Source organism: Equus caballus, chromosome 8 (genome assembly GCF_041296265.1).
Source record: "Equus caballus isolate H_3958 breed thoroughbred chromosome 8, TB-T2T, whole genome shotgun sequence".
NCBI lineage: Eukaryota > Metazoa > Chordata > Mammalia > Perissodactyla > Equidae > Equus > Equus caballus.
The window spans coordinates 48,257,183-48,284,832 of NC_091691.1; the positions used below are offsets into that span (position 1 = coordinate 48,257,183).

General features: G+C 36.3%; 1 protein-coding gene across 2 annotated transcripts in view; it reads right to left on the bottom strand.

Annotated features, from left to right (window-relative positions):
• Nucleotides 1-973: 973 nt before the first annotated feature.
• Nucleotides 974-27,650, bottom strand: part of MIB1 (MIB E3 ubiquitin protein ligase 1) — a 141,075-nt gene continuing 114,398 nt past the window's right edge. For both annotated transcript variants that reach the window (XM_023647510.2, XM_014727680.3), the window contains exons 17-21: nucleotides 25,590-25,782; nucleotides 20,940-21,018; nucleotides 16,579-16,692; nucleotides 8,672-8,772; nucleotides 974-5,369 (exon numbers count right to left, since the gene is read on the bottom strand). In XM_023647510.2, the coding sequence (XP_023503278.1) occupies nucleotides 5,229-5,369; nucleotides 8,672-8,772; nucleotides 16,579-16,692; nucleotides 20,940-21,018; nucleotides 25,590-25,782 (628 nt within the window). In that variant the 3' untranslated portion in view covers nucleotides 974-5,228. The remainder of the gene's footprint in view (nucleotides 5,370-8,671; nucleotides 8,773-16,578; nucleotides 16,693-20,939; nucleotides 21,019-25,589; nucleotides 25,783-27,650) is intronic.

Below are 27,650 nucleotides of genomic sequence, written 5' to 3' on the forward strand. Positions count from 1 at the left end.
GGGGAAGATAATCTGTTTACCAAACAGCTCCTCCTTTCATACTAAAATGGCAAACTGGATGAACTCTATCTCCTCCTCCAGATGCTACTTATACATGACTTTGCACGAAGACTCAACATACGGTTCCTGTTCTCGTAACAGTGTCATGGCCACAAATAATCAGTTTTTTAAAAAAAAATATGACATGCAAATCTAGAGAATTTCTTTTAAAGAATTACCCAAACCCAGCTCATACGCAGTCCCATTATTACACAAGCTAAGCAATACAACTTGTAAAGGTGTGTGTGACAACATGCGCACTCAAGACCACCTTCTCCAAAGTCCTAGTGCTGCTGCCAAGTTAACGATTCTTTCAAGGCACTGAAGACTCATGTAGATGGATTTTCCAAAATATAACTAACAACTGCTAAACTCTTAAAAAGCCCTGAGTCAGAACTTTCAATAGCTTCCTGAAATTATAGATTTCAGACAAAACGGACATTTGTTTATTTTATAGAAATCACAAGACCATTTTGCTTTTTGGAGCAAAAAAGTTATGTTTATGAAACAAATCAACTATGACTGTGCAGGAAAAGTAAAACACTCAGCAATATTCTTTCTTACACATTTTGTACGTGTCAATTATAACTTGTAGTTACGGATTTAGGCACCAAATTCATGTGGCAGGTCACCTTCCTGTACCTGCTGCTTCAAGTTCAACAAAATAAAAATCTCAATTTTAACCTCAGGTTTCCATCTCCTCCTTAGTCACAAAAATGAATAAATGCTGGAAAAGTAATACTCTGAAAGAAAAGGAGGTAGAAAACGCCAGTGTAGCCACTTACAATTTTAATTCATCAGCTCCACTATCTAGTTCATATTTTTATACTCTAGAGTCTCCCACTACTAACCATTTATCAGTAAACTGAGGCTCAATCTAAAGGATTTGCCCCCTCACTGTAGCAAAGCAATGTACACATGAGACAGCATTAAATAGTTTTTCCTCAAATTTAATGTTTTAAGGGTGTACAACTGTAGTTATTCATACTGTTATAGTTGTTTACATATATGTTAAAGTTCCAAGGCCATATATGATTATCAAGTAATATCAGTAAGCATTCCTATCATAATATTCAAGCAAATAAAACTAGGCTGTGTTTTTGAGAAAAAATATTTTGAAACAGTTACAAGTAGACTTAAAGATAACTGACATTTTCGACAACAAGGCACACATAATTTGTGAAAATCGATTACCTTCCCAATTTAGTACAAATTCAAAGCTAACCTAATTCTGTTATTTAAAATGTGTTTCTCCCTTCTGGCTCAAAAAATAACAAACCCTTCCAATTAACAGATATTTAAAACCTACTCAATTATGATCAATGATAATTGGCAAAGTGGGAAGAAACTCTGTCATCCCCCTGAATTTTAGGAACTTGATGTTTACCATGACTTTAGATCTTGCAAACACAAACTATTAAGATAATTTAGGTGTTTCTTGATTTATATTTAATCAAAATTCTATTCCATTGGGGGAAGCAGGAAAAGGGAGTAGTTGTTTAATGGGTATACAGTTATAAGTTTGCAAGATAAGAAACTTCTGGAGACCTGTTTTACAACAACGTGAATATACTTTAACACTACTGAAGTGGACACTTAAAAACGGTGGTTAAAATGGTAAAATTCATGTTATGTGTTTTTATCACAAGAAATTCTATTCCAAAATTCAACTTTTACACAAATTATTACTGTAAAATATTTCAGACACTCTGAGAAGATAAGTGCTTTTCTTTTTGGATTTTTTTTTAAGAAAGCCGCATTAAAAATCTGTAATTTAGAAAGCAATTGTCAATTAAAGTAGACTAAAAATGGGCTGAAAGAGCCTTTTTATTGTTCAATTAAATATAATCTCCACTTAATGCTCTGATGAAATCTACACAATCCCCTTTTTCCCTCTAAACTCAAACACTGACTTTTCTTTCCTACTTGCTGCAACCCCCCACTATTTTCCCTATCCTACTCCATCACCATTCTCTTAGTTCATAAGTTTAACTAATTCCCAGTCCAAAAGGGTCCAAAATTCATAAACAAAGAACAGCAATTGGGCAACACATAAGTAGGCTGTGTATGTCTCCTACATAAAAATGGCGCAGCCTTGAGATCTGAATTGGACAAATCTTAAGCAGCATGCACTTCATATGCAAAAATGTTCTCACAAGCTAAAGCCACCAAAGATATAAATTTAAGAAAGTTATTTTCAACATTATCAATTAATTTTATGCCTCAGTAGCTAGCTGGTCAATTTGCAACATTTAAATTTACAAATAACCAAGCATAATTCAGCCAGCTAAACTGAAGACTTGTCTAATATAATATTCCTATACTAATACCAAATGATCTTCTCTTAAAAAACTTTCTTGCTCCCAACAAAAACATGTATATAGTATAAGCAGTAAGAATGTTAAATTATGTGAAGAAAAACGATTAGAATAGCACCATCTGGTAAGTAGTGTATACGTTTTGGGTAACAAAACTAGCAATCTTAGAAGAATCAAGGAGAAAATGTGGTAGGAGTGAGAAGCACAGAGAGGGAATTCAAATACTACTTAATGACAACTATTCTGAAATAGTAGGAAGAAATGTATCAGTACCTTTGAATTCCTTCTTTTTGACTAGAAATTACGTCAAATATACAATGGCTGCATGATCAATTCTGTATGTGCTAAGATGCTGACCATTTTTTTCGATGTTGTGTATCTAGCCCCTGAAGCCCCATAAATAACGTTTTTGAACAAATACATGTTAGTTTTGTCTTCTTAAATGATTCTACAAAAAGTAAAAGCTCTTTTGAGGCATCATTAAAGAAATGGTAATGAGAAGGAAATATACCTAATTGGGAAAATACTGCTGAGAGACACAGAGGTAGCAGTTTCACAGAGTTAGAGGAGAGTTCCAAACAAGTACGTTCTTAATCTTATTCTCTCTCACAAACCCAAAATAAATTCAAAATAATTTTTCAGGTGCTTGAAAATATCAATAGAGAAACATTTTTTATTCATTAAACAAATTTCAAAGTGGTACAAATACAGAAAATCCACAAGTACATAGCACTATAATTATAGTGACTTTATGACGTTTTCATAGTTTATAAGTTAGTATATTTTTAATATGGAGGAAACAAACTAGTCTGGAAGGTGAAACTGCCTATTAGGGACATAAGTTTTAGCACTACAGCTCAGAAGACAAATAAAAAGGATTTAAGTACAGTAGAGCTCTGGACCATATAATTCTCTGGTTGCCCAGATGACACATGAGTCAGCCAGGTGCTCCTTCCTTACCAGGTGATCTAGTGGAAAAGAGATGGGTGGCCTACAGCCTGGAAGAAAAGGAAAATCCTGACTTACACTGTTTTCAAATCTGAAAGAAGAGTGTGTTTGTCTTTTTATGTGAACATCATCAGTCAGATGTTCTTTCTTTTTATAACTTCAAAATATGGCTTAAAAAATAGCCTCAGTGACTCTTTATTAGACAACTGAGTAAAGTCAATATAAATTTTCAAATTTAAAATTTGTAAAAATTTTACTGTTCTAAATGACGCTACTCAGCTGAACATAGACATGAAATTACTGAGACTACAAAGTCAGCCAGCAAAATTCACCACTGTTTTCATCAGGACTTGCAAGGGCAGCAGCCAGTAAACAGTGAACAGCCAGAAACTCCTGTTAGGAGAGTAGAGACTTTGTACTTTCAAATTTAGTTGTTGTAGCAGAAAAACTGAAACAAGAACCAGATTCAAAGGGGGAAAAAAACTACAAAAAAGATAACTATCCTTAGGAGTAAGCTTATACACAGTATATAGTAGACACTATTGTAAACAGCTGATTATTTTTATAATCTAGCAGCAATGAACCCCAAAACATTTCTTTACGTGTATATTGATCCTAGACACTGTAAGATTACCCATTCAAAGGAGACAGAATGATTAGATGCTCTAGAGTCCAACTTTGAGTAAGAAAAAAAAGAATCTACAGGTAACCAGACATATTTCTGTAAATGTCCTGGTCACTCTTTCTAAAGTAAGCATTTATTACTAGGTTATTTACTATGTCTTAGATACTGTTGGCAGTTTAAATAATATCCTCATCTGTAGGTATAAAGAGAGACTCTTCTTTACAGTTAAGCCTTACTATTTGAGAGAGTGGAAGCAAGGCTACGAGGAAGGTAGAATCAGTAACACTGTCAGAATTAACAGGTGTGGAGAAGAAAGGATTGCTGCCTTTGGACCATACACTATCCTTCTCAGATCACGGGGTACTATTCAGTACATGAGAAAAGCTAAGTGGAACCTCAGAGGCCCAAATAGGGCAATATCATTTCACCGGTCAGATTAGACCTGGATAAGCAACCACAGTGAAAACTGAGGTACACTTTCACAGATGTTGTCTTAAAGGCTGGCTGAACAAAACAGTGTATGAATTAACATTAGAAAGGGAACTGTTAATGGTCAGTTAATAGGTACTCTTTTATTGGATACTTTCCCCTCCTTCAGTTCCCCACTATGATTGTTTATTTTTCCTTTTCATGTCTATCAGTTATTTTGAAACTGGCAATTTGATTTAAGTTAAGTAATCTTCCTTTTAAATCTAGAAAATGGGCTAAATGTAAAGTCATCCTACGCTTCTATTTACTCTAAGAATTCAGAAACAATCATTTAAATAACTTCATGTTATCTTAAAAAGGGAACCCTCTCTTTAATACTCCCTTAACGATGTAGAACTTGTATTATAATTTAATTACTGAATATATGTGACATGATGGTTTGACCTGCCCCTTCCAGGTGAAGCACGACTTTTCTGAGGACCTGCGTCAGCGCACTGCAAAATCATGATAGACTAAAGGAGAGCTGATCCTAAGGAAGTGTATCTTTGGAGGTCTAACAAATTTAAAACTATAATAAAGACAAAAATAACAGGAGATCCTTAAAGGATTTTCCCTCTTAGAAGACAAAAGTAAATCACCTATGAATTACATAGATTTGATGTCTCACATTAAAGAAGAAAAAAAGAAAAATCCACAGCTTCAAATGCTGTTTTGTAGAGTTTTTCAATTCTGGTACATTTACAGTCTAATTATACTCTAGCAAAGAAACTATGATATTAAAAATTCATTAGAACCTCCGACTAGCTTCAAAGCTTACTAAGATCTCATGACCAAACGCTTTAGCTAACAAAACACACTGAGTTTCTTAGTTAATACAAAAGAATCCTTCGTTCAATGGCCTTGCGACAAATAGGACATTCGCTCATTCGGTCACCGCAGAGCTGGCACGTTCCATGGCCACAGAGGAATATCATATTCTTCAGACGATCCAAACACACAGGGCACATTGTCTGGAATGTGATAACAAATAAAGTTATACATGCTGAGACATTTTATACTTTGAAAGCGTAACATGACAACTCTAACGTCATCAATTTTCTTTTGTCGTAGTCAAATAATCTTTTGCTGCTTTAAAAAAATTTCTTAAATTTTTAAATAGTTAAAATGTCATCCCTATAAAATAGAAATATTGGTTGTACTGTCATGACAATATAAAAAGGCACTACATAAAATAAATACCATATAGAACAAAATGCAAATACAAAAGCTAACAGGAAATGGGTGAAAAAAGCTCCATTCAGTCTGATTCAGATTCTTCAAATCTAGGTACTACGTTCTTGTGTGAAATTAACACAATGTATCAGGTCCATGGGCAGGGGGAAGCACAGAGATGTTGCTCAGAACATGCCAAACACTAGCTAGATGTGACACAAGCTCTGTCCTATGATCAGCCCTACTTTTAAGAAAAAGAGGAAACTGAGGCAGAGTGGGGTTAAAAACTTGCCCACAGTAAGCCATAATGCAAACTCAGGTCATGTGGCCCCAGAGCTCTCGCTTTTAAACATTATGCTGCACTGCATTACTATCAACGTAGATCCCCTCAGTGAAAAACAATCAGCCTTCATTACATATTAATAAATGTCACTTCATGAACTCAGAAGAATTTTAAAGTTATGTCAGGTACACTTCTGTGAAAACACTCTAGGAAATCATGTGTTTATTCACAAAATACATTTTATATTTATGAAAACATTTTATCTTAATATATCATAATAGTTCATTCTGAATTATACTTTTCCCAAATAACACAGAAATGAAATAATTAAACAAAAATGTCTCAGTTAATAAACTAGGCCTAAAATATGAAAATGTAGTTACCAACTTTGACAATACCAGAGATCATTGTGAAAAAGAAACAAAAAAAGGAATTGTAGTCTAACTTGTTAACCCTACTCTTTCAAGGTAAATTGAAGGTAATTTTCAAATTTATTTATCTAAAAGTTTTGAGAAGAAAAGCTGAAAAGAAATATTTGTTTAATTTTAACAAGCCAAATCAGCTTTTTACTGTCATTAAAATAGTTCGTTTTCCATTAAATTTTTCAAAGTTCTATGTAGTTAATAACTCTGATTTCCAAAAGTAAACAAATCTGTGCAGTCTGGGTTGTTTTTTTGAGATTAATATATCTTCAATAGCACACAAGATTAATTTTTGTCTGTTAAAGAGACATTGGGGTAATAGAAAGATTGGAGATTTAGAATAAAAAAAAAGAGAGTTATTCAGATGCTTTCTCTTGGTAACCTTGAAGGAGTCCCTGCAAGAAATCCTATCATTCCCCAGAAAATGAGTTTTGTTATAACTGTTTAAATACTTTACAGCGATAAAATGCGGTAACAAAGATTATTTAAGGAAGAAGAAATTTCTTTAGAATGGTAAACTTTGGATATAAGTAGGCTGAATTATTCTTTTAGGATCCAAAATAGGGCTCAATAAGTGTCATTATTCATTATAAGAACAATTTTAATTGACAATTAGGAGATAAATGCTTTTCACAGAAGCTGTGTTCAAAAATCAGTTTTACCTTTCTATAAGTGTTTTATGGGAAAGGAACTGAGATTCTAAAGAGCTTCAAAATTTTAAAAATGTTTTATTTTACATCAGAATGAGCTAAATATGTTCCTATTTTAATATTCCTACATTAAGAATTTGTAAATCCAAATTTATCTTAACTTATTCACTATATAACAAGTATTACTAGCTGCTGGATTTCAAAAGAAAAACTGGCCCAATCATAGAGTTTTCATCTTTTCAGATAGGTTTGTTTAAATTCCTAATGAATATACACATTTAATTCGAAATTAGTTATCACAAGGGTCATTAGTTATCCTGGGTTGCTATCTATTGACTATATTGCCTTCTTATAAATTCAGATAGAAAAGACAAGAGTGATGACTCTGACAACTGCATGGCAACATCGACGTGACTGCCAAACGCGAGAAATAACACCCTTTGCTGCTCAATCCTGTAAATTAAGCCAGATTTCATTGCTGGGTGAAATGACAAGGTAAAGGAAAAAAAAGACTTTCCTACCATATATCTCCAAGTTTTAGCTAACTTCTTTATTTTATTGTTACTTTTATTAGATATTGAGTAGATATAAAAGAGTACTTGTGTTGGTATGTATAAGATATAAAGAACAATATAAGCACCATTCAGTTTAAAGTGTGGAATGCTACCCTTTCTTTTGAAGCTCCTCTACACTATACTCCTTCCCAATCCCTTCCATCCACCCCTCCCTGATAACCCCTATTCTGAATTTTGCATTTCTCTTTCTGTTCCTTTTCTTTGTGGTGTGCATGTATATATACTTACACTGTTGACCACAGGTAACTGAAACCAAGGTATGCTTTTCTCCTTTTTATTGAAGTAGCACATCTATACAGAAATGTGCACAAATCATAAGTATACAGTTTAATAAAAGTCCAGAAACTGATCAAATGCATGTAATTGACACGTGGATCAAGAAATGGAGTATCAGTACTCTAGAAATTTCCCTCATGTCCCTTCTCAGCCATCCCAGCCAAGAAAAACATTACCCTTGATTTTAAACAGCATCTGTATGATTTTTTCCCCCAAGTGTTTGTCCTCAAACAATATCCTATTTAGTTTTACTAGATAATGACAAACTTTTCCAAAGTGTTTTTACTAATGTATATTCTCGCCAGCATTGCATGAGTTATGGGTTGCTATGTATTCTGCCTGAACACTCAATACTGACAGTTTTAAACAGTGAGTTTTTCCCTCAATCTGGCAAGGGGTAAAAAGGCATCTCATTGTGGTTTCAATTTTCATTTCCTTTTTTTCCCTGCTTTTTCTCCCCCAAGTCCACCCAGTACATAGTTGTATATTTTGGCTGTGGGTTCTTCTAGTTGTAGCATGTGAGACGCATCCCCAACATGGCCCAATGAGTAGTGCCATGTCTGTGCCCAGGATCCAAACCGGCGAAACCCCAGGCTGCTGAAGTGGAGTGTGCGAACTCAATCACTCGGGCACGGGGTCCGCTCCTAATTTTCATTTCTTGATACTAATGTGGTTAAGCATTTTCTCATGTTTATTGGTCACTTCTGTGTTTCCTATTTTAGCAAGTGTCTGATTAAATCTTTTGATCAGATTTTACCTATTGCAAATATTAAAATCCTGCAGGTGATACACTAATATGAACCACAGTCACACCAGAAAACACTCACAGTTTTACAGAAAAATATGAAATGCCATTCTTAGAATCATTGTCTATCATAAAGAAATTGTGATTACCTGCTCCTTAATGTCCTGTAACTGCTGCTGCAACTTTTGTACATCTGCATTGACATTGGTATTATCCTTGTCTTTTTGTAACACTGGAATATTTCCACTTGCTATAATATAGATAAAAATTTTTAATGTTATGACAATGATTATTTCTAAAATTATTACTTTTTTAATTTAAAAAACACAATACTATTATTAGAATCCCCCTAAAAAAATTTTCCTGTGTAGACAGACGACAGATATGGTAGTGACACTCAAGTTATACTCCTTCATTTATAATCTTCAAAAGCAAACAGGTTTGCAATTAATTTCTAAATATATTTAACTCAGCTAGATAGCTATCTACACACAGACTTTTGGGTTTCCAAGGCTCTACTTGCTTCCTCTGGCAACTTCATGAATACATTTTATGCTTGTTTTCTCTGTTCCTAAATTGTACAAACCCAGGAAGGTAAACAGCACAGCATTTCAGCCAGTTTTGGCAGCAAGTCTCTCAGATGATGACCACGAGAACACACAAAAACCTAGCCTCCTTCCTTTATGCCTGGCTCTCTTTGTTGTTACTGCTCTGAGATGAGAATCTCCATGAAAGAAAGGCCAGACCAGTCCTCTGCTAAATGGAGGGATGCTATTTATTTCACTTTTTCTACTCTCTAGATTCTTGGTCTTTAACTCTAGTTAATCTGTCCCTGGGAATTTTACTCTGCTCTACTGGTAATAAAGACAAACGGGCCTGGGCAGAAGTGGCTATGCTAATTTTCTTGCTCATCTGTGCACAGAACAAACAAATCAAAGATACCATCCAGCTTATGTCTGGTGCAAAGACGAAAAATTCTTTTACACAGCTGTACTATGCAAAAGGTTGAACATAAACAATTCACTTTTCACCTTTCCATTTGTTCACTGGGTCACACTGCAGTTTACAGTTACTCTGTCCCAAATAATTACTATTCCATAAAATATTTAAAAACACTAGGTAAACCTGCTACATAGAGGAATGGGTAAATGCTTGTGTAAACCAAAAAGATAATTTGTAATATGATGTTCCCCCAAGATACACTAAATTTTATCTTAAAAACAGACAGCAGGAGAGTGACATCTGCATCATGGTGGAGTGAGCCGTTTCCTTAGTCTCTCCCCACTAAGATACAATGAAAAGGACATTCATTAACCAACAGAGGACATCCACACAGCACAATGCACGTCTGAGAGATCCACAAAGCCATGCATCTGAAAGTGGAGGTACTGGAGCCCCCAGGAAGCAGTGGAGGGAGGTAAGCAGATCTCCTTCTCCTCCCCAGCAGCAGCAATCTATGGTATGAGACTTCACGCAGCAGCCAAGATGTGATGGGGAGAAAGGCAGCCCTCTGTGGGAACACTTTCACTCTTGGAGTTGCTTCCTAGCCTGCGGGAATGCTCCACACTGAGGTGGCTCAGTTATCATGGGGGTACCTCCACCAAGTCGAACAGCCCAGGCGGACCACCAGTGAGTGCAAAGCAGGAACACAGGAGGGAAAGAAAGCGTGCCCTCCCCTAATCTTGGTGCACCAGACTGGCCAGTCAGTCAGGGCAGGGGATCCGCGCCAGAGACCCTGAGTTTGCGTATCTGTGCAAACACAGAAAGCCCTATCACTACAACTTCCTACAGACGGGGACAGCTACCAGGAGACACGGCAAGCTCAGAAAATACAGCTCCTGCCCCACCCCCCAGTGGTGGCAGGTGGAATCTGTGACCAGATACTACCACTATGCAGCAGCAAAGGTCCACCCCATCAAACACCATGAAGAAATACATTAACACTCCACAGCAGAAGGAAAATGACAAGTGTCCAGAAACCAATCCTGAAGTCACAGAAATTTACAATCTAAATGACAGAGAATTCAAAATAGTTATCATAAAGAAACTCAACAAGCTACAGGAAAACTCACACAGACAGTTCAATGAGCTCAGGAATAAAATTGATGAGCAGAGGGAATTCCTCACAAAAGAGATTGAAACTAAAAAAAAAAAAAAACAGAAATGCTGGAGATGAAGAACACAATGAATGAGAAAAGAAGAATCTGGAATCCTTAAAAAACAGAGCTGACAGGGGCTGGCCCCGTATCTGAGTGGTTAAGTTCGCACGCTCCGCTGCAGGAGGCCCAGTGTTTCGTGGTTCGAATCCTGGGTGCGGACATGGCACTGCTCATCAAACCAGGCTGAGGCAGCGTCCCACATGCCACAACTAGAAGGACCCACAACGAAGAATATACAACTATGTACCGGGGGGCTTTGGGGAGAAAAAGGAAAAAAATAAAAAGAAAATCTTTAAAAAAAAAATAGAGCTGACATTATGGAGGACAGAACTAGTAATTTAGAGGACAGAAATAGAGAACTGCTTCAGGCGGAGGAGAGAGAACTAAGACTAAAAAGAAATGAAGAAATTCTCTGAGAAATATCTTACTCAACTAGGGAATGCAACATAAGGATTATATGGAAGAACAGAGGGAAAAAGCAGCAGAGAGCTTGTTCAAAGAAATAATAGCTGAGAATTACATGTAAATGAAGTATATAGAACTCCTAATTACATCAATGTAAAATGACCTTCTCCAAGGCATATATTAGTAAAACTAGCAAAATTCAATAACAAAGAAAAAATATTAAGGGCAGCAAAGCAGAAGAAAATAACCTACAAAGGAATCCCTGTCAGGCTGTTAGCTGATTTCTCATCAGAAACCTTACAGGCAAGGAGAGAGTGGAATGATAATTCAAAATACTGAAAGACAGAAACTTTCAGCCAAGAACAATCTATCCAGTGAAACTATCCTTCAGATATGATTGGAGAAACAAAAACTTTCCCAGATAAACAAAAACTGAGGGAGTTCATTACCACAAGACCTGCCCCCGACAAGAAATGATCAAGAAGGCCTTCATAACTGAAAAAAAAGAAAACATTTACAAAGTCTTGAGCAAGGAGATAAACAGACAAAATCAGAAAATTGCAGCTCTCTATAAGAACAGGTTAGCAAATAATTATAACATTAAAGATAAAGGGAAGGAAAACAACAAAAATAACTATCATGACTTCATTTTAATCACAAACTCACAACACAAAACAGAGTAAGATGCGACAACAACTTAGATGGGGAAGAGGAAAGTGATGGAAACTACTTAGTCTAAGGAGATAAGAAGCTATCAGAAAATGGACTATCTCATCTATGAGATCTTTTATACAAAGCTTACAGTAACCACTAAACAAAAAATCAGAATAGAGACACAAATGATAAATAAAGAGAAAAGTGAGAAAACCATCATAGAAAATCACCAAACTGAAATGGCAGTCAGAAATACACGGGAAGAGAAACAAGGGAAATACAGAACAACTGGGAGAGAAGAGATAAAATGGCAGTATCCAGCCCTCATCTATCAGTAATCACTCTAAATGTAAATGGATTGAATTCTCCAATCAAAAGACACAGACTGGCAGGATGGACTAAAGAACACAACTTAACAATATGCTGCCTCCAGGAAACATATCTCAGCTCTAAAGACAAACACAGGCTCAGAGTGAGGGGGTGGAAGACAATACTCCAAGTAAACGGCAAACAAAAGAAAGCAGGTGTTACCATGCTTATATCACATAAACTAGACTTCAAGATAAAAAAGGCAGTGAGAGACAAAGAGGGGCAGTATATAATGATAAAAGGGACAGTCCACCAAGAGGACATAACAGTTAGGAATATCTATGCACATAACACAGGAGCACCAAAGTACATAAAGCAACTATTAACAGACCTAAAGGGAGAAATTAACAGCAACGCAATAATAGTAGAGGGCCTCAAAATCCCACTTACATTAATGGATAGATCATCCAGACAGAAAGTCAACAAGGAAACAGTGGAATTAAACAAAAAACTAGACCAGAGGGACTTAACAGATATATAAAGAGCACTCCATTCAAAATCAGCAGAATACACATTCTTCTCAAGTGCACATGGAACAGTCTCAAAGATAGACCATGTGTTGGGAAACAAGGCAAGTTTCAATCAATTTAAGATGACACCTTTATCATTATCAAGCATCTTTTCCAACCATAATGTTATGAAACTAGAAACCAACTACAAGAAAAAAGCTGGGAAAGTGACAAATACGTGGAGACTAAACAACATGCTACTGAACAACCAATGGATCAGGGAAGAAATTAAAGGAGAAATAAAAAAATATCTGGAGACAAACGAAAAAGAAAATACACATACCAACTCATATGTGATGCAGCAGAAGCAGTCCTAAGAGGGAAATTCATTGCAATACAAGCCTACTTTAACAAACAAGAAAAATCTCAAGTTAGCAATCTTAAACTACACCTAACACAACCAGAAAAAGAAGAACAAACAAAGCCCAAAGTCAGCAGAAGGGGGAACATAATAAACATTAGAGCAGAAATAAATGAAATTGAACCAAAATACAGAAGAAAGGGTCAATGAAACTAAGAGCTGGTTCTTTAAGAAGATAAAATTGACAAACCCTTAGCCAGACTCACTAAGAAAAAAAGAGAGAAGGCTCAAATAAATAAAAATTAGAAATGAAAGAGGAGAAATTACAATGGATACCACAGAAATACAAAGTATTATAATAGAATACTATGAAAAACTACATGCCAACAAATTGGACAATCTATAAGAAATGGATAAATTCTTAGACTCATACAACCTCCCAAAACTGAATGAGGAAGAAATAAAAGAATCTGTATAGACCAATCACAAGAAAAGAGACTGAAACAGTAATCAGGGGCCAGTCAGGTGGCGCAGTGGTTAAGTGCGCACGTTCCACTTTGGCAGCCGGGGGTTCACTGGTTTGGATCCTGGGTGCAGACATGGCACCACTTGGCAAGCCATGTTGTGGCAGGCATCCCACATATAAAGTAGAGGAAGATGGGCATGGATGTTAGCTCAGGGCCAGTCTTCCTCAGCAAAAAGAGGAGGATAGGCAGAAGGCTAATCTTCCTCAAAAAAAAAGAAAGAAACAGTAATCAAAAACCTCCCCCCCAAAAAAGTCCAGGACCAGTTGGCTTCTCTGGAGAATTCTACCAAATATTCAAAGAAGATTTAATACCTATCCTTCTTAAACTGTTACAAAAAATTGAGGAAAATGGAACACTTTCTAACTTACTCTATGAGGCGAAGATCACCCTGATACCAAAGCCAGACAAGGACAACACAAAGAAGGAAAATTACAGGCCAATACTGCTAATGAACATAGATGCAAAAATCCTCAACAAAATATGGGCAAACTGAATACAGCAATACATTAAAAGGATCATACACTATGATCAAATGGGATTTATACCAGGGATGCAGGGATGGTTCAACATCTGTGAATCAATCAATATGATACACCACATTAACAAATGAGGAATAAAAATCACGTGATCATCTCAATAGATGCAGATAAGGCATTTGACAGGATTCAACATCCATTTATGATAAAAACTCTCAATACAACGGGGATAGAAGGAAAGTACCTCAACACAATAAAGGCCATATATGACGAACCCCCAGCTAACACCATACTCAACAGGGAAAAACTGAAAGCCATCCTTCAGAGAACAGGAACAAAACAAGCATGCCCACTCTCACCACTCTTATTCAACACAGTACTGAAGGTTTTGGCCAGAGCAATTAGGAAAGAAAAAGAAATAAAAGGTATCCAAACTGGCAAGGAAGAAGTGAAACTCTTGCTGTTTGCAGGCAACATGATTCTACATATAGCAAACCCTAAAGAATCCACTGGAAAACTGTTAGAAATAATCAACTACAGCTAAGTTGCAGGGTACAAAATCAACTTAAAAACTCAGTTGCATTTCAATACTCTAATAATGAGCTAACAGAAAGAGAACTAAAGAATACAATCCCATTTACAATCACAACAAAAAGAATAAAATATCCGGGAATAAATTTAACCAAGCCGAGGTGACAGACCTACACAATAAAAATGAAAAGACATTATTGAAAGAAATTGATGATGACATAAAGAAATGGAAAGATATTCCATGCACATGGATTGGAAGAATAAACATAGTTAAAATGTCCATACTACCTAAAGCAACCTACAGATTCAATGCAATCCAAATCAGAATCCCAATGACATTCTTCACGGAAATAGAACAAAGAATCCTAAATTCATATGGAACAACAAAAGACCCCAAATAGCTGAAGTACTCCTGAGAAAAAAGAACAAAGCTGGAGGCATCACAATCCCTGAATTCAAAATATACTACAAAGCTATAGCAATCAAAACAGCATGGTACTGGTACAAAAACAGACACATAGATCAATGGAACATAGAACCGAAAGCCCAGAAATAAAACCACACATCTACAGACAGCTAATCTTTGACAAAGGTGCCAAAAACATCCAATGGAGAAAGGAAAGTCTCTTCAATAAATGGTGTTGGGAAAACTGGACAGTCATATGCAAAAGAATGAAAGCAGACCATTATATTACACCATACACAAAAAATTAATCCAAAATGGATAAAGACTTGAAGGTAAGATGTGAAACCATAAAACTCCTAGAAGAAAATACAGGCAGCACACTCTTTGACGCTGGTCTTAGAAGCATCTTTTCGCATAGCATGTCTATTCAGGCAAGGGAAACAAAAGAAAAAATAAACAAATGGGACTACATCAGAATAAAGAGCTTTTGTGAGGCAAAGGAAACCAGGAACAAAACGAAAAGACAACCCACCAACTGGGAGAAAACATTTGCAAACCATATATCTAACAAGGGGTTAACCTCCAAAATACATAAAGAATTCACACAACTCAACGACAACAAAACAAACAATCTGATCAAAAAATTGGCAGAGGACATGAACAGACATTTTTCTAAAGCAGATACAAAGATGGCTAAAAGGCAGATGAAAAGAGGTTCAACATTACTAACCATTAGGAAAATGCAAACCACAATGAGATATCACCTTACACCTGTTAAGAGTGACTACAATTACCAAGACAAAAAATAACAAATGTTGGAGAGGATGTGGAGAAAAGGGAAGCCTCATACACTGCTGGTGGGAATGCAAACTGGTGCAGCCATTATGGAAAACAGTATGAAGATTTCTCAAAAAATTAAAAATAGAAATACCATACCCAGCTATCCCACTACTGGGTATTTATCCAAAGAATTTGAAAACAATAATTCAAAGAGACTTATGCACCCCTATGTTCACTGCAGCATTACTCACAACAGCCAAGATGCGGAAGCAACCCAAGTGCCCATCGACTGATGAATGGATAAAGAAGATGTAGTGTGTGTATATACATACAATGGAATACTACTCAGTCATAGAATAAGACTAAATCACCCCATTTGCAACAACCTGGATGGACCTTGAGGGTATTATGTTAAGTGAAATAAGCCAGAGAAAGACAAACACTGTTATCATTTCACATGTGAAAGACAGATAAACACATGAACAAAGAGAACAGATTGGTGGTTACCAGAGGGGAAGGGGTTAGGGGTGGACAAAAAGGGTAAAAAGGCATATATATATATGGTGACTGATAAATAATAATGTACACCTGAAATTTCAGAATGTTATAAACTTTTTAATACCTCAATAAAATATTCTAAAAATAAAGAAAAAAACAGCAAATTTTCTTTAAGCAAGAATATAACAATATTCTTTATATCATGCATGCAAGTTTCTTAAAAGACCAATGTTTAAGGTTCTATAATCATATTGAAAACTAAAAAAAATATAATTTCAGGTTTCTTGTACATAACAAGAGCAAAACCATACCTGTTCCTCTGTAGATTCAAGTCACATACCTTATGTTACAAGGCAATAGTGTACTACACTTAAGAAGAGATGTGCCTGAAAGTCCCAAGAAGAAAGCAAAGTGTGAAAATGCCTAAGAAAATCTACTTACAGATATCATCAGTGGCATCTTCTGAACTTTTCCCTCCACAGCACATAATGAAAGGCACTCTTCGTTCAACTACTGCCCGACACTGCACACACTTTTTCATCAGATTAGCACAGTCTGGAAAATAGCAACAAGGACACTTCTTATGAGAGAAAACATGAATAAGAGGGTCGCCTCTCTCTGCTCATTTTTACAACTTAAATTTAACACTGAGATAAACATTAAGTTATATCAATAAACAATTCTACCTTCTTCAAATGTTATCAAACAAAGAATTCTCCATTGGTAGTCTCTAGAATAAAGAGCCCATCATTATGAAAATAATGACATTTTCTAATACATTGGAATAAATTGTGAAAGGGGGCTTCTCTGTTTTTTTTTTTATAAGTAACATCATAAATATTTCAAGATGTTAAGGCTTGACAATAAAGGAGGGAGATACCTTTCATAAATTTTAACTAACACTAGAACTATAAGATTGCTCACATGATAATTTTGTAAAAATACTTCCTACTGTAAATAGCTTATCTCTAAAATTCCTAAAATATGTTGAACAATTGTCTTCCTTCTCTATCAAATTGATGTAATCTAACAAGCAAATTGCTTAGTGACTACTTTTTTAATGTAGTGATCAGGAAAATATAATTTTATCATAGCAGACTCTTTTCTAATACCTGTATATCAGTAGAATGCTCTCCCATTCCAAGAAGAAAAATCTAGGCACAATTATAGATTATTGATTGTTAATACATTCATGCATCACTTAACAACAGGGATATGTTCTGAGAAATGCATCATCAGGCGATTTCACCACTGTACAAACATCATAGAGAGCACTGAAGGGGAACAAAATTGGCCACCCCAAAATGCGTCTCTTTAACATGAGGATTATTTTAGGCTGATTATTTTTAAGAAACAAAACACTCAATGTTTTCTTGTTATGCTCTCTTAACTGCCTGAAAGAATTCAGATATAAAAACCTACCTTAGGAAGTGAGTTATCACCTTAGCATAACATGAACTAGGTGGTAGACAGGGAGGAACATAGAAAAGCCCGTTTGTTGGGCTCCCTTCTGTGTTCTTCTGTTTGCGTGTGGCCAAACAAACTTGTTTACCAAACCTTTGCTCCTTTTCACCTACCTGTGAATTGCCTTCCTTCCTTTTGAAGTCCCTGACTCTCCCGATCCCCAATATCTTCCTTTGTCTTTAGATGAGGATGGTATTTAAGATGAGGGCTTTGGCCATTTAGCCCAGTTACTCGGTTTTCCTGGGTTTCTCCCACGTGTATATGTTATTAAACTTTTGTTTGTTTTTCTCCTGTTAATCTGCCTCATGTCAATTTAATTCTTAGATCAGCCAGAAGAACTTAGAAGGGTAGAGGAAAATTTCTTCCTCCTCTACAGTGCTTACACAAACTGAGATGACACCGAGGCTAATGTTATGGTACTAATCTTATGGGACCACTGTCGTATACACAGTCCATCACTGATCTAAATGCCGTTATGTGGTACATGACTATACTACATCTAAAGTTGTTAATTAATTATAAAACAACACATGGTATACGTCAACATACTCTTTCCAATCAGCATTTATTAGGAAAGTATACTCCACATCTTAGGCTATGTACCAAGTGTCTGTCATTTCAAAAACAGAAAAAATAACAAAAACTGCGGCAGGATATCCAGGGATAACTTATAACAAGAAAGTAAACTTTAACAAAGCACAAAACCACTGGTGTGGACAAGGTGGGGCACATGGTTAAAAGTGCTTATGCTGGTGGATAGAGAATGGTTATCAAGGTTGATCTCATGCCAAGGCCTAAAGAGAGAAGGGTTTGATACTGGCCTATGAACGGTGTACTAGGTAGGAGATAATGCTAGTAGAAACCTGGTTTGGGATTTGCCTTCGATCTAGGGGCAGATTTTTTTCCTTAAATTTAAAGGATTAATTTAATTGCCTCAATACATAACCACAATTACCTCAAATTCTTATCACTAAGTTAGGTTGTTGTATACTTTCTATAAAATCTTTCTTCAGTCCCTCCAAAAAGGATACAGACTCTCCTCCTTCAACCTGTCAAGGCACTCTATACTATTCGAGGCTCCAACACTCCGTTTAACATTGCTGGGACGTGGGCACTAATTGCTTTACTGCATACTCCTTAAGGGAGGGACATTTTCCACCTCAATTTCATCTTCCCTAGCAAGTAAATATTTAACAACATGTCTGTGAAATGGAGAAAACAATCTACTTCTTAGGGTTGTTGTGAAGATAAATGAGGAAAGACGCAAACAGAGATTAAAATGCCTGGTACGAGTTAAGAGCTCAGTAAAAGTTAGCTGTTGCTCTTGCTACATTTTAAAGCAAAGACAATGTAAAAACTTTGGAAAACTCCTGGGGAAAATACTACCTTAAGGCTCTAGAATCTGTGTTATCAACAACTAATTATAATTAGCTTTCACGTCTCTTTAGGTGTCACTTTGGTCTATAACAGGGGTCAGCAAACTACAGCCTGCAGGCCAAACCAAACCGAAGCAGTCGCCTGTTTTTGTAAACAAAGTTAATGGAAAACAGTCTGGCCCATCTGTTTACATATTGTCTATGGTTGTTTTTGCACTACAATGGCAGAGTTGAGTAGTTACTACAGAAACCGCAGGACGCACATAGCCAAAAATATTTATTATTTGACCCGTTATAAAAAAGTTTGCTAGGGGGTGGCCCTGTGGCCAAGTTCCTGCACTCCACCTCAGCGGCCCAGGGCTCTGTCAGTTTGGATCCAGGGCACAGACCTAGCACCACTCATCAAGCCATGCTGAGGTGGTGTCCCAGGCAGCAGAACTAGAAGGACCTACAAATAGAATATACAACTATGTACTGGGGGAACTTTGGGGAGAAGAAGAAAAAAAAACTTGCTAAGTCCTGGTCTATGAAAACTCAAATAATCAAGCTCTTTTTACTTAAGATAGATTTCTCTCTCTCCGTGCCCTCTGACAGTTGATAACAGCCATTATACCAGTCTTTGGTAAACAGAAACAGTTAACTAATGACAGAATGTTACAGCAGAAAACCTTGATCCTTTCTTTAGTTGATGAATGCCTGTCAGAATGAAAAAAAACACCAAGGCTTAAAGCAAATCTATGCCAATAAGAGTCATCTGTCATACAATTTGTATCTTACATTAGTCAGATAAATATCAACACCTACTGACTGGACTTTGCTACAGTAGGAAACACCATGCTTTACCTTGTGCCCATTGAATAAGTAAGGTGTAAGTTGTTTAAAATTCTTCACTGACAAATGTAGAAAGCAAAGGGGGGGCTGGCCCCATGGCCGAGTGGTTAAGTTCATGCGCTCTGCTGCAGGCGGCCCAGTGTTTCGTTGGTTCAAATCCTGGGCGCGGACATGGCACTGCTCATCAAATCACTCTGAGGCAGCCCACATGCCACAACTACAAGGACCCACAACGAAGAATATATGACTATGTACTGGGGGGCTTTGGGGAGAAAAAGGAAAGAATAAAATCTTTTAAAAAAAAAAAAAGCAAAGGGAAGAGGAGAATATTAATATTGAACAGTGTATAAACTTAAAAAGAACAAGGGGGATATATACAAGCAAAGTTTAAAACATCTCAAACTTCAATATTATCCTCACAAAGAAAAGATTTCTATAAACTCTTTTTTTAAAGATTTTTTCTTTTTTTCCTTTTTCTCCCCAAAGTCCCCTGGTACATAGTTGTATATTCTTCGTTGTGGGTCCTTCTAGTTGTGGCATGTGGGACGCTGCCTTGGCGCGGCTTGATGCCACATCTGTGCCCAGGATTCAAACCAACGAAACACTGGGCTGCCTGCAGCAGAGCGCATGAACTAACCACTCGACCACAGGGCCAGCCCCTATAAGCTTTCTTGACATAGACGTTAAGAAAGGTTAAGGTGGCCAGAAATTATAGCCCCAAATGGTTGCTGTGGGTGCCTTAGCAGTGGGGAAAGTATGCGAGAGAGGAATATTAAGGTGAAGACAAACAAAACGTGCTAATTTTATATGTGAAAAAAAAGCTAGACTAAATGTCTCAACATTTGTTTTTGGAAATAAATTTCTACTGTGTGTGAGAAGAGATCTTTTGTGCTAACACAAACGAAATAAAAATTCGAGCTGGTAGAACACAGCATATTCCGTCTTCTCTAATGCTCAGTGGCAAGGAGGAAAACAGGTGACATTCTAGCACAGAGAAAGAAATGGAAGGCACTAGAGACCCATCAACTTTTTTGTTTATGAGTTATCAAACACAAAAAAATTCAAAGATATAATTTGTTTCACTTCCTATTTTTACCATAATACTGAGGAAGTTTTATATAGGCTACTTACTCTCACAAGCACACATGTGTCCACATGGTTGAAAAAGAACAGCTGCTTTCTTGTCAGAGCATACCACACATTCTTCAATCTACAAAAAAGAGGTTACAGCACACGCATGAACTTCTACCGATAAATCTAGTAACTTCCACAGTTCCTTTTGTTTCCAAATATATTTCCTCTGTAAGGAAACTCTCCCAGGCACGGAGGAACGTGCCTAGGCACACACAGTGCTCCATCCTTTACTCTCTCGGTTCCTCATTTTCACATCTTTATAGACCCTAGTTTAACAGGTTCGATTTCCACTTTACTCTCGCTATCTGTCCTAAAGAACAACAGAGAAAAACTCCATTTCCTCTGAGGTCAGGAAGACCAAACTAGACTTCAATTTTCTTTTTTTTTTCCCCGAAAATACCTTTGAGAAAAAAATAAAAAGAACAAACAACTAAGATAGATTTCTAATGTTAATAAAAATCTAGCCAGGTTAGTCAGATTGCTAAAGCCCAAAGGGAATTTTTCTGTTTACCCACATTTAAGGAACTCTACCTAACACATCCTTTTCAGGACTTGGTCAGTTCTCCCACGCTGAGTGGAGCCCAAAGCTTTGGACTATTCTTTCTCCCTGATCTCTAAAGCCACAAGTCTTCCACAACCTATTCACAATTTCCCTCGATTTTACCTCCTCTTCATCTCCAATTAATCTGAGTTTTGAGTGTGTAACTATTTCTTAGCCTTGGCTCTGGCTCCTTTCACCCCTACTCCACCACACTGCCCTTGGTTTCACATGCATCTTTTGCCTATTCTTCTCTCTGTTAACACACATTCACATTTACCCATATCTGGCATCATTTAATATTACTGTTCAGAAATGATGACTACCACTCACCCATAACTTCACCTAAACAACCAAATACTGCACCCGCTTTCTCTCCATGGACTTTCCCAACTTATACCTTGTTACCCACACAGAATTTACATAGTTGTTGTAACAGTGGAAAGCAGTTAAGACATAGGTGGTCAGAATCTTTACATTCCTGGATTCAAATTCTAGCTCCAATACTAACAACTTACCTAACGTTGTTCGGCCACAGCTTTTTTTTAATCTGAGCATTAAAGAACAATCCCTCTTCACAGGATAGTAATAAGTAAATTAAAAGATAGAGAAGTTAAGTGGCCCTAATTCAGGTATACCCTTGAACAATTCTAAATATGAGATAGTAAGGGCATAACTCAACTAAGACATAGTAATACGGAGGAGGAGAAAGAGTTTTGAGAAATATTTAAGACGACTTGGTAACTAACAAAATGTGGGAAACGGTGAAAAAAATCTAATAAGATATCTGAAAGTTTCTAACTTGACTGTTGATTCAAAACAGTTGAAAGAAACAAATTTCAGTTTCCTACAGCTTCCAGGGCTCACAACCAGGGTGTCCTTTCCAACTCTACGATGACACATGCAGGCTTCAGTCCTATTCAAGGTCAGACGACAAGGAAGGGAGTGGTTCCCTTCAGTATACCAATCTACCCCCAGACTGCAAACACGAAGAAGTACGCCACCAGAATGGCGGGTGGGGAACAGAAAGAGGAAGACCTTGGAAATGGGCAGCTAAGGGATCTGAGGTAGGTACCCTAATTTTTCACAGCTCCCAACAAACACTTTCCTCTCTCATAAAGGAGATTGGGTAGGGCTGAGGACCACGGCTAAGTTGCAAAGGTATGTCAGTCAGCTATGTGGCTGGTTAAGTAAGCTAAAGAAAAAAGGAGGCACAATCTGGGTGAAAAAAGAAATGAAAATGCCAAATGTTAGCAACTAGAGAGATGGACAAAAGTCTCAAGAGCAATGACGGCAGGGAGGTGAAACTCTGACTGATGTAGCTACATACAAGAAGCATTTCCATATAAATATTTTAGGAACTGTATGTGCTAAGTACTGGTCAAAGATTAAAATGTGACAATGAAAAAAATGTAAATTAGATATTATATGTAAAGTGTTTAGCTCAATGTGTAATATAAAATTAGTGTCAAATACATTATAATTTTCTTCTCTCTATATAATGGTATGCTGGTTTTTAAAATGATTCCCAATTCAATTGTCTATGTATCTGAATTGTTTATAAAGAGTTCAAAATAACCTAGCAAATCAATCTAATAATCATTTACTTACCCATTCCCTTATTTTACATATATATGAAATAGTACATATATATATATATAAAATCTTCCTAACCAGAACATTTTCCCCCTTTTGGGTTTGTTCCTTAGATTATAGTCCCAGAAGCGGAATTACTATATCAAAGCATGTTTATTGTAAAGGTTTGTATATATATTATCAGGATAGTCTCTCAAAAACATGAACCCATTTACTGAACTCACTATCCAACAGTGTTAAGAGAGTACCCATTTCCCACTTTCCTGGCTAGTATTTTTTAAAATTTGTTTTTGCTGATTCGACAAGAATGGTTAATAATAATTCATAGTTTTCTTATTTGTATTTCTTTATTTGCTAAAGAGACCAAGCTTGTTTATTATTCTCCCTCCCTCCAAATACTAATTCTTTAATTAGTTTTATCTTCAGTGAAGATGTTCATTATCTTTTAACCACTTGGGGTCGCTATTTCTTTATATTCAAAGGCTCTGCAACCAAGCTGGCCAATCTGTTTGGTGGATATGTTAGTTTTTGTACTTTCCTACAGGTTTGAAAATCCCATAATTTAAAAAAACAAGTGAAAGCTTACTAATTCTTGGAATTCAGAACTTGTCCAAAAAGGAATGACAGCATATTCCTTCCCCTCTACCTCCCTGTTCCATCAACCCTCTCTTGATATTGCTTTTAATTTTCTCTGTGTATCATAACACAGGGGAAAGAACAGGGACTTAAGAGTCACGAGAACTGCACTGAAGACTCAACTATCAGTATACTTCTTTGAGTTTCACTTTTTCCAATTGTAAATACCTAGAGCTGGACTAGATGATCAATAACGGCCAGCTCATATCTGAGACTCCGCTTTTGAAAACCTAGGGCTCTGAACTCACTTTACATCTCTCTGAAAGGACCAAAAACATTCTATATGGCAGAGCAGCTTTTAATCTAAATCACAGTTGCCAAGAGATTGCAAACTTTTAGCAAGGAATTATCATATACATCTCTGTCTTGACTACAAAACAAGTGCTCAATAAAGGTTTGTTGAAATAGGGCTTAATCTAACAAAAAGTTTCAAGCACAACAGCAGAATACACAGTCCAATCCAAAAACAAGAGAAGGCTTATATTTTTTTCTTTCAGATTCTCTCCCAAACTGTTAAACTTTGTAAGCAGGGAACTAAAGCAAATTATGAATACCAAGTAGAATGATCCAAATTAATTTATTAAGTGGGACTGAGACAGATATAATGCATATAAAATACCAACACAGTGCCTGGCATACAGTAAGTGCTGTTAGTCCATCCTCTTCAGCTTCACAAATAGACTAAACAGCTACACACACACTACTACTCCAGTAGCTCTCATCTAAAAATAACTTCCTTGTACTTTTTCCTGCACCAATACTTTTACCAAAGATATATTCATTTGGATCATAAAAAGCATCCAATCTTAGAAGATTCCCTACGAAAATGTAAGACGCACTGGCAAGATAACACCTTTTAAGTCACTGCCAGCTAATTCACTACGAGAATTAGTGCCAGCTCCTTTCTGATTAAGGAAGGCTAATGAACAGCTTAGGCAACATCAAGAAAAAAATGAAAAGAATAAAAAGAAGGGAATGAAAAAAACAGTATAAACTTGATAAATGAAACCAAACAAAAGCAACATATCTTTTGGTTTAAGCTAGTCATCTTGAGAGAAATCATTTGTAAAAGACTTAAATCTCACTCTACACATACACATGTGTGCACGTTAAACAACTGAAAAAGGAAACCAACTACTTCAGTGAACCAAAATGAGTCAGACGGTATAGTTATGATAAAGCACCCAGTCACATGGAAAAAGAATGAAACCAGAAGCCCAGAAAAGAATAACACTTCTCAAAAAGCAAAAGGAGTCAGATGAAGTAAGATCAGAGTGGATTCAGAACTCAGCCATCACTGAGTGCAAGACGATTAGACTTTCTTTGCCTCCTGGTGGGACTTAACATAAAATGAGTAGCATCTTCTGTGAAGTTTTTTGGCCAAAAACACGTAAGCTGACCCTAATCAAGCCATCAGATCTAACTTCCAGTTTATAGGAAACATGGATGATAGAGAATCAAATAAAACAATGTCACGATAAAAACAATCAAATAAATCCAGAACGTGTGACATTCTACAAGAAAAAATCAGCTGGTCTTTTACAAAAATCAGTGCAGTACAACACAGTCCATGCACTCAAAAAAGGTGAAATACACAAGCAACTACATTACAAAATGGAATTAAATACATCTTTCGGTTATAAGAGGCTTTGATAGCAAAATAGCAGACTGCGTTTATTTTTAACTACTATAGTTTACATATAAGAAGTAAACTCATAATTGGTCTCTTGATAAATGTATAAATTATACATTCCTATATTTAATCATTCTTAAGAAGAACAAAATTAAACAGATACATGGCATCATATAATCTTATCATTAACTGTAGTCTCAAAGAACATCATAAAATGACAAAATATTATATAAAAATATATTACCTTTGTCCTGGACTGAACTTGTTCTTTACAGATGAGACATTTCTTGACTCGTGGAGAACATAAAGAACAGGTGGCAATATGTCCACATGGGCCAAAAAGAGTATCTCTCTTCATATCTGAGCACACCATACACTCTTCCAAGGTCTCAGAATCATTACTAATCATAGAAGGACTTCGAGAACCCACCTGACCACTAGTAAAAGAAAATAATTCTAATCAAGCCTTCAGAATATTTGTTACAAATTCATTAATTAAAATATTTTTAAAAACATGTAGAACATCAATATTATATGCAAAAACAGCTTTAGTTAGGTCAAAATATTAAGATTTGGCACCAGCCCCATGGCATGATGGTTAAGTTCAGCACACTCTGCTTCAGCGGACTGAGCTCACAGGTTCAGATCCTAGGTGTGGACCTACACCACTCATCAGCCATGCTGTGGCGGCAACCCACATATAAAGTGGAGGAAGACTGGCTAATCTTCCTCAAGCAAGAAAAGAGGAAGACTGGTAACAGATGTTGGCTCAGCAGTAATCTTCCTCACAAAAAAAAAAATTAATAAAATAAAATAAAAATTAATCTTTAACATCTGTATATGAAACACTGTATACTATTTTTTTTATTTATAAACATTTCTGCTTCTTTAGGTACTTCTAATACTATTCAAATTTCAAACTGAACAAATCCTCACCCAGTGGAAAACGGTGGATCTTCTTCTGACAAAGAAATCAAAAACACTAGGTGAAAAAAATTTAACATAAACACAGTTTCACTCTATATAGAACCAGCTGAGGAAGGCACAGGAATCAAACAAAATCCTAATCAGAGTCCACGTTAGTTATCCTAACTACAGACAGAATGAAGCATCATCAGAGTTCACAACTGACAAATAGGGCACTTTGGAAAATATGTCACTGCAGCTGCTGTTTTGACATTTCTTTAAGTGTATCCTTAAAGAGCATAAAATTCTATTATAGAAAGACAGAATGCATCTATAAATATATAGATACAAGACAAAGAAATACATATAAATGACCAACTACTGTTAGAGAAAAGGAATACTCCATTTCTACTACGATCTTTAGAAATTCATGAACACGTGCGTGCACACACACACACACAAAGCAGTTTCATCTTAGAGGCCAGTGCTAAAGTTATTACTACAGTAATTATAGTGCCTTGTATCTATCTATTTTTAGATGCATTCTGTCTTTTTGTAGTAGAACTTTATTCTCCTTAAGAATAAACTTAAAGGGGCTGGCCCCGTGGCCGAGTGGTTAAGTTCGCGCGCTCCGCTGCAGGCGGCCCAGTGTTTCGTTAGTTCGAATCCTGGGCGCGGACATGGCACTGCTCATCAGACCACGCTGAGGCAGCGTCCCACATGCCACAACTAGAAGAACCCACATCGAAGAATACACAACTATGTACCGGGGAGCTTTGGGGAGAAAAAGGAAAAAATAAAATCTTTAAAAAAAAAAAAAAGAATAAACTTAAAGAAATGTATATACCTCATTGTATTAATTTCTCTATAACATAGCTCTATGCATGGATTCCAAAGAAATGTCATTTCATCACTATCCATAAACTATAAGAGAGGCAAAGGGCACAAAGGTCAAGGGACAACTACTGAAATGTTCAATGACTAGAACCAGGTATATAGAGCAATAATAGTTGTACAGTACCATCTGGGTGAAAAAGAAATGAGACTTACCTTTTTGTATGTCTATAATATCTCATAATAAGAAATTTAGTTGTATTATAAATAATAATTAAAGTCAATGACACATTTTACTTTTAGAAAAGAAGACAAGTGTGAAATGATCATTTTTAGAGAAAACATCAGGAATTGGTTCATTCATTTGTTCATTCTTTCAGTCCTTCATAGATATTTATGAAGTGTCTGTCAGGCACTGTGCAAGGTGCTAGAATTATTACACAGTTTGTGTGAGATATACCCTGTTGGTGAGCATGTAGACTGCCGCTCTTTGAAAGAGTCTATTAAAATTTTAAATATACATATAATCACAGCAATTTCACTGGTGAGACTTTTCTTACAGATA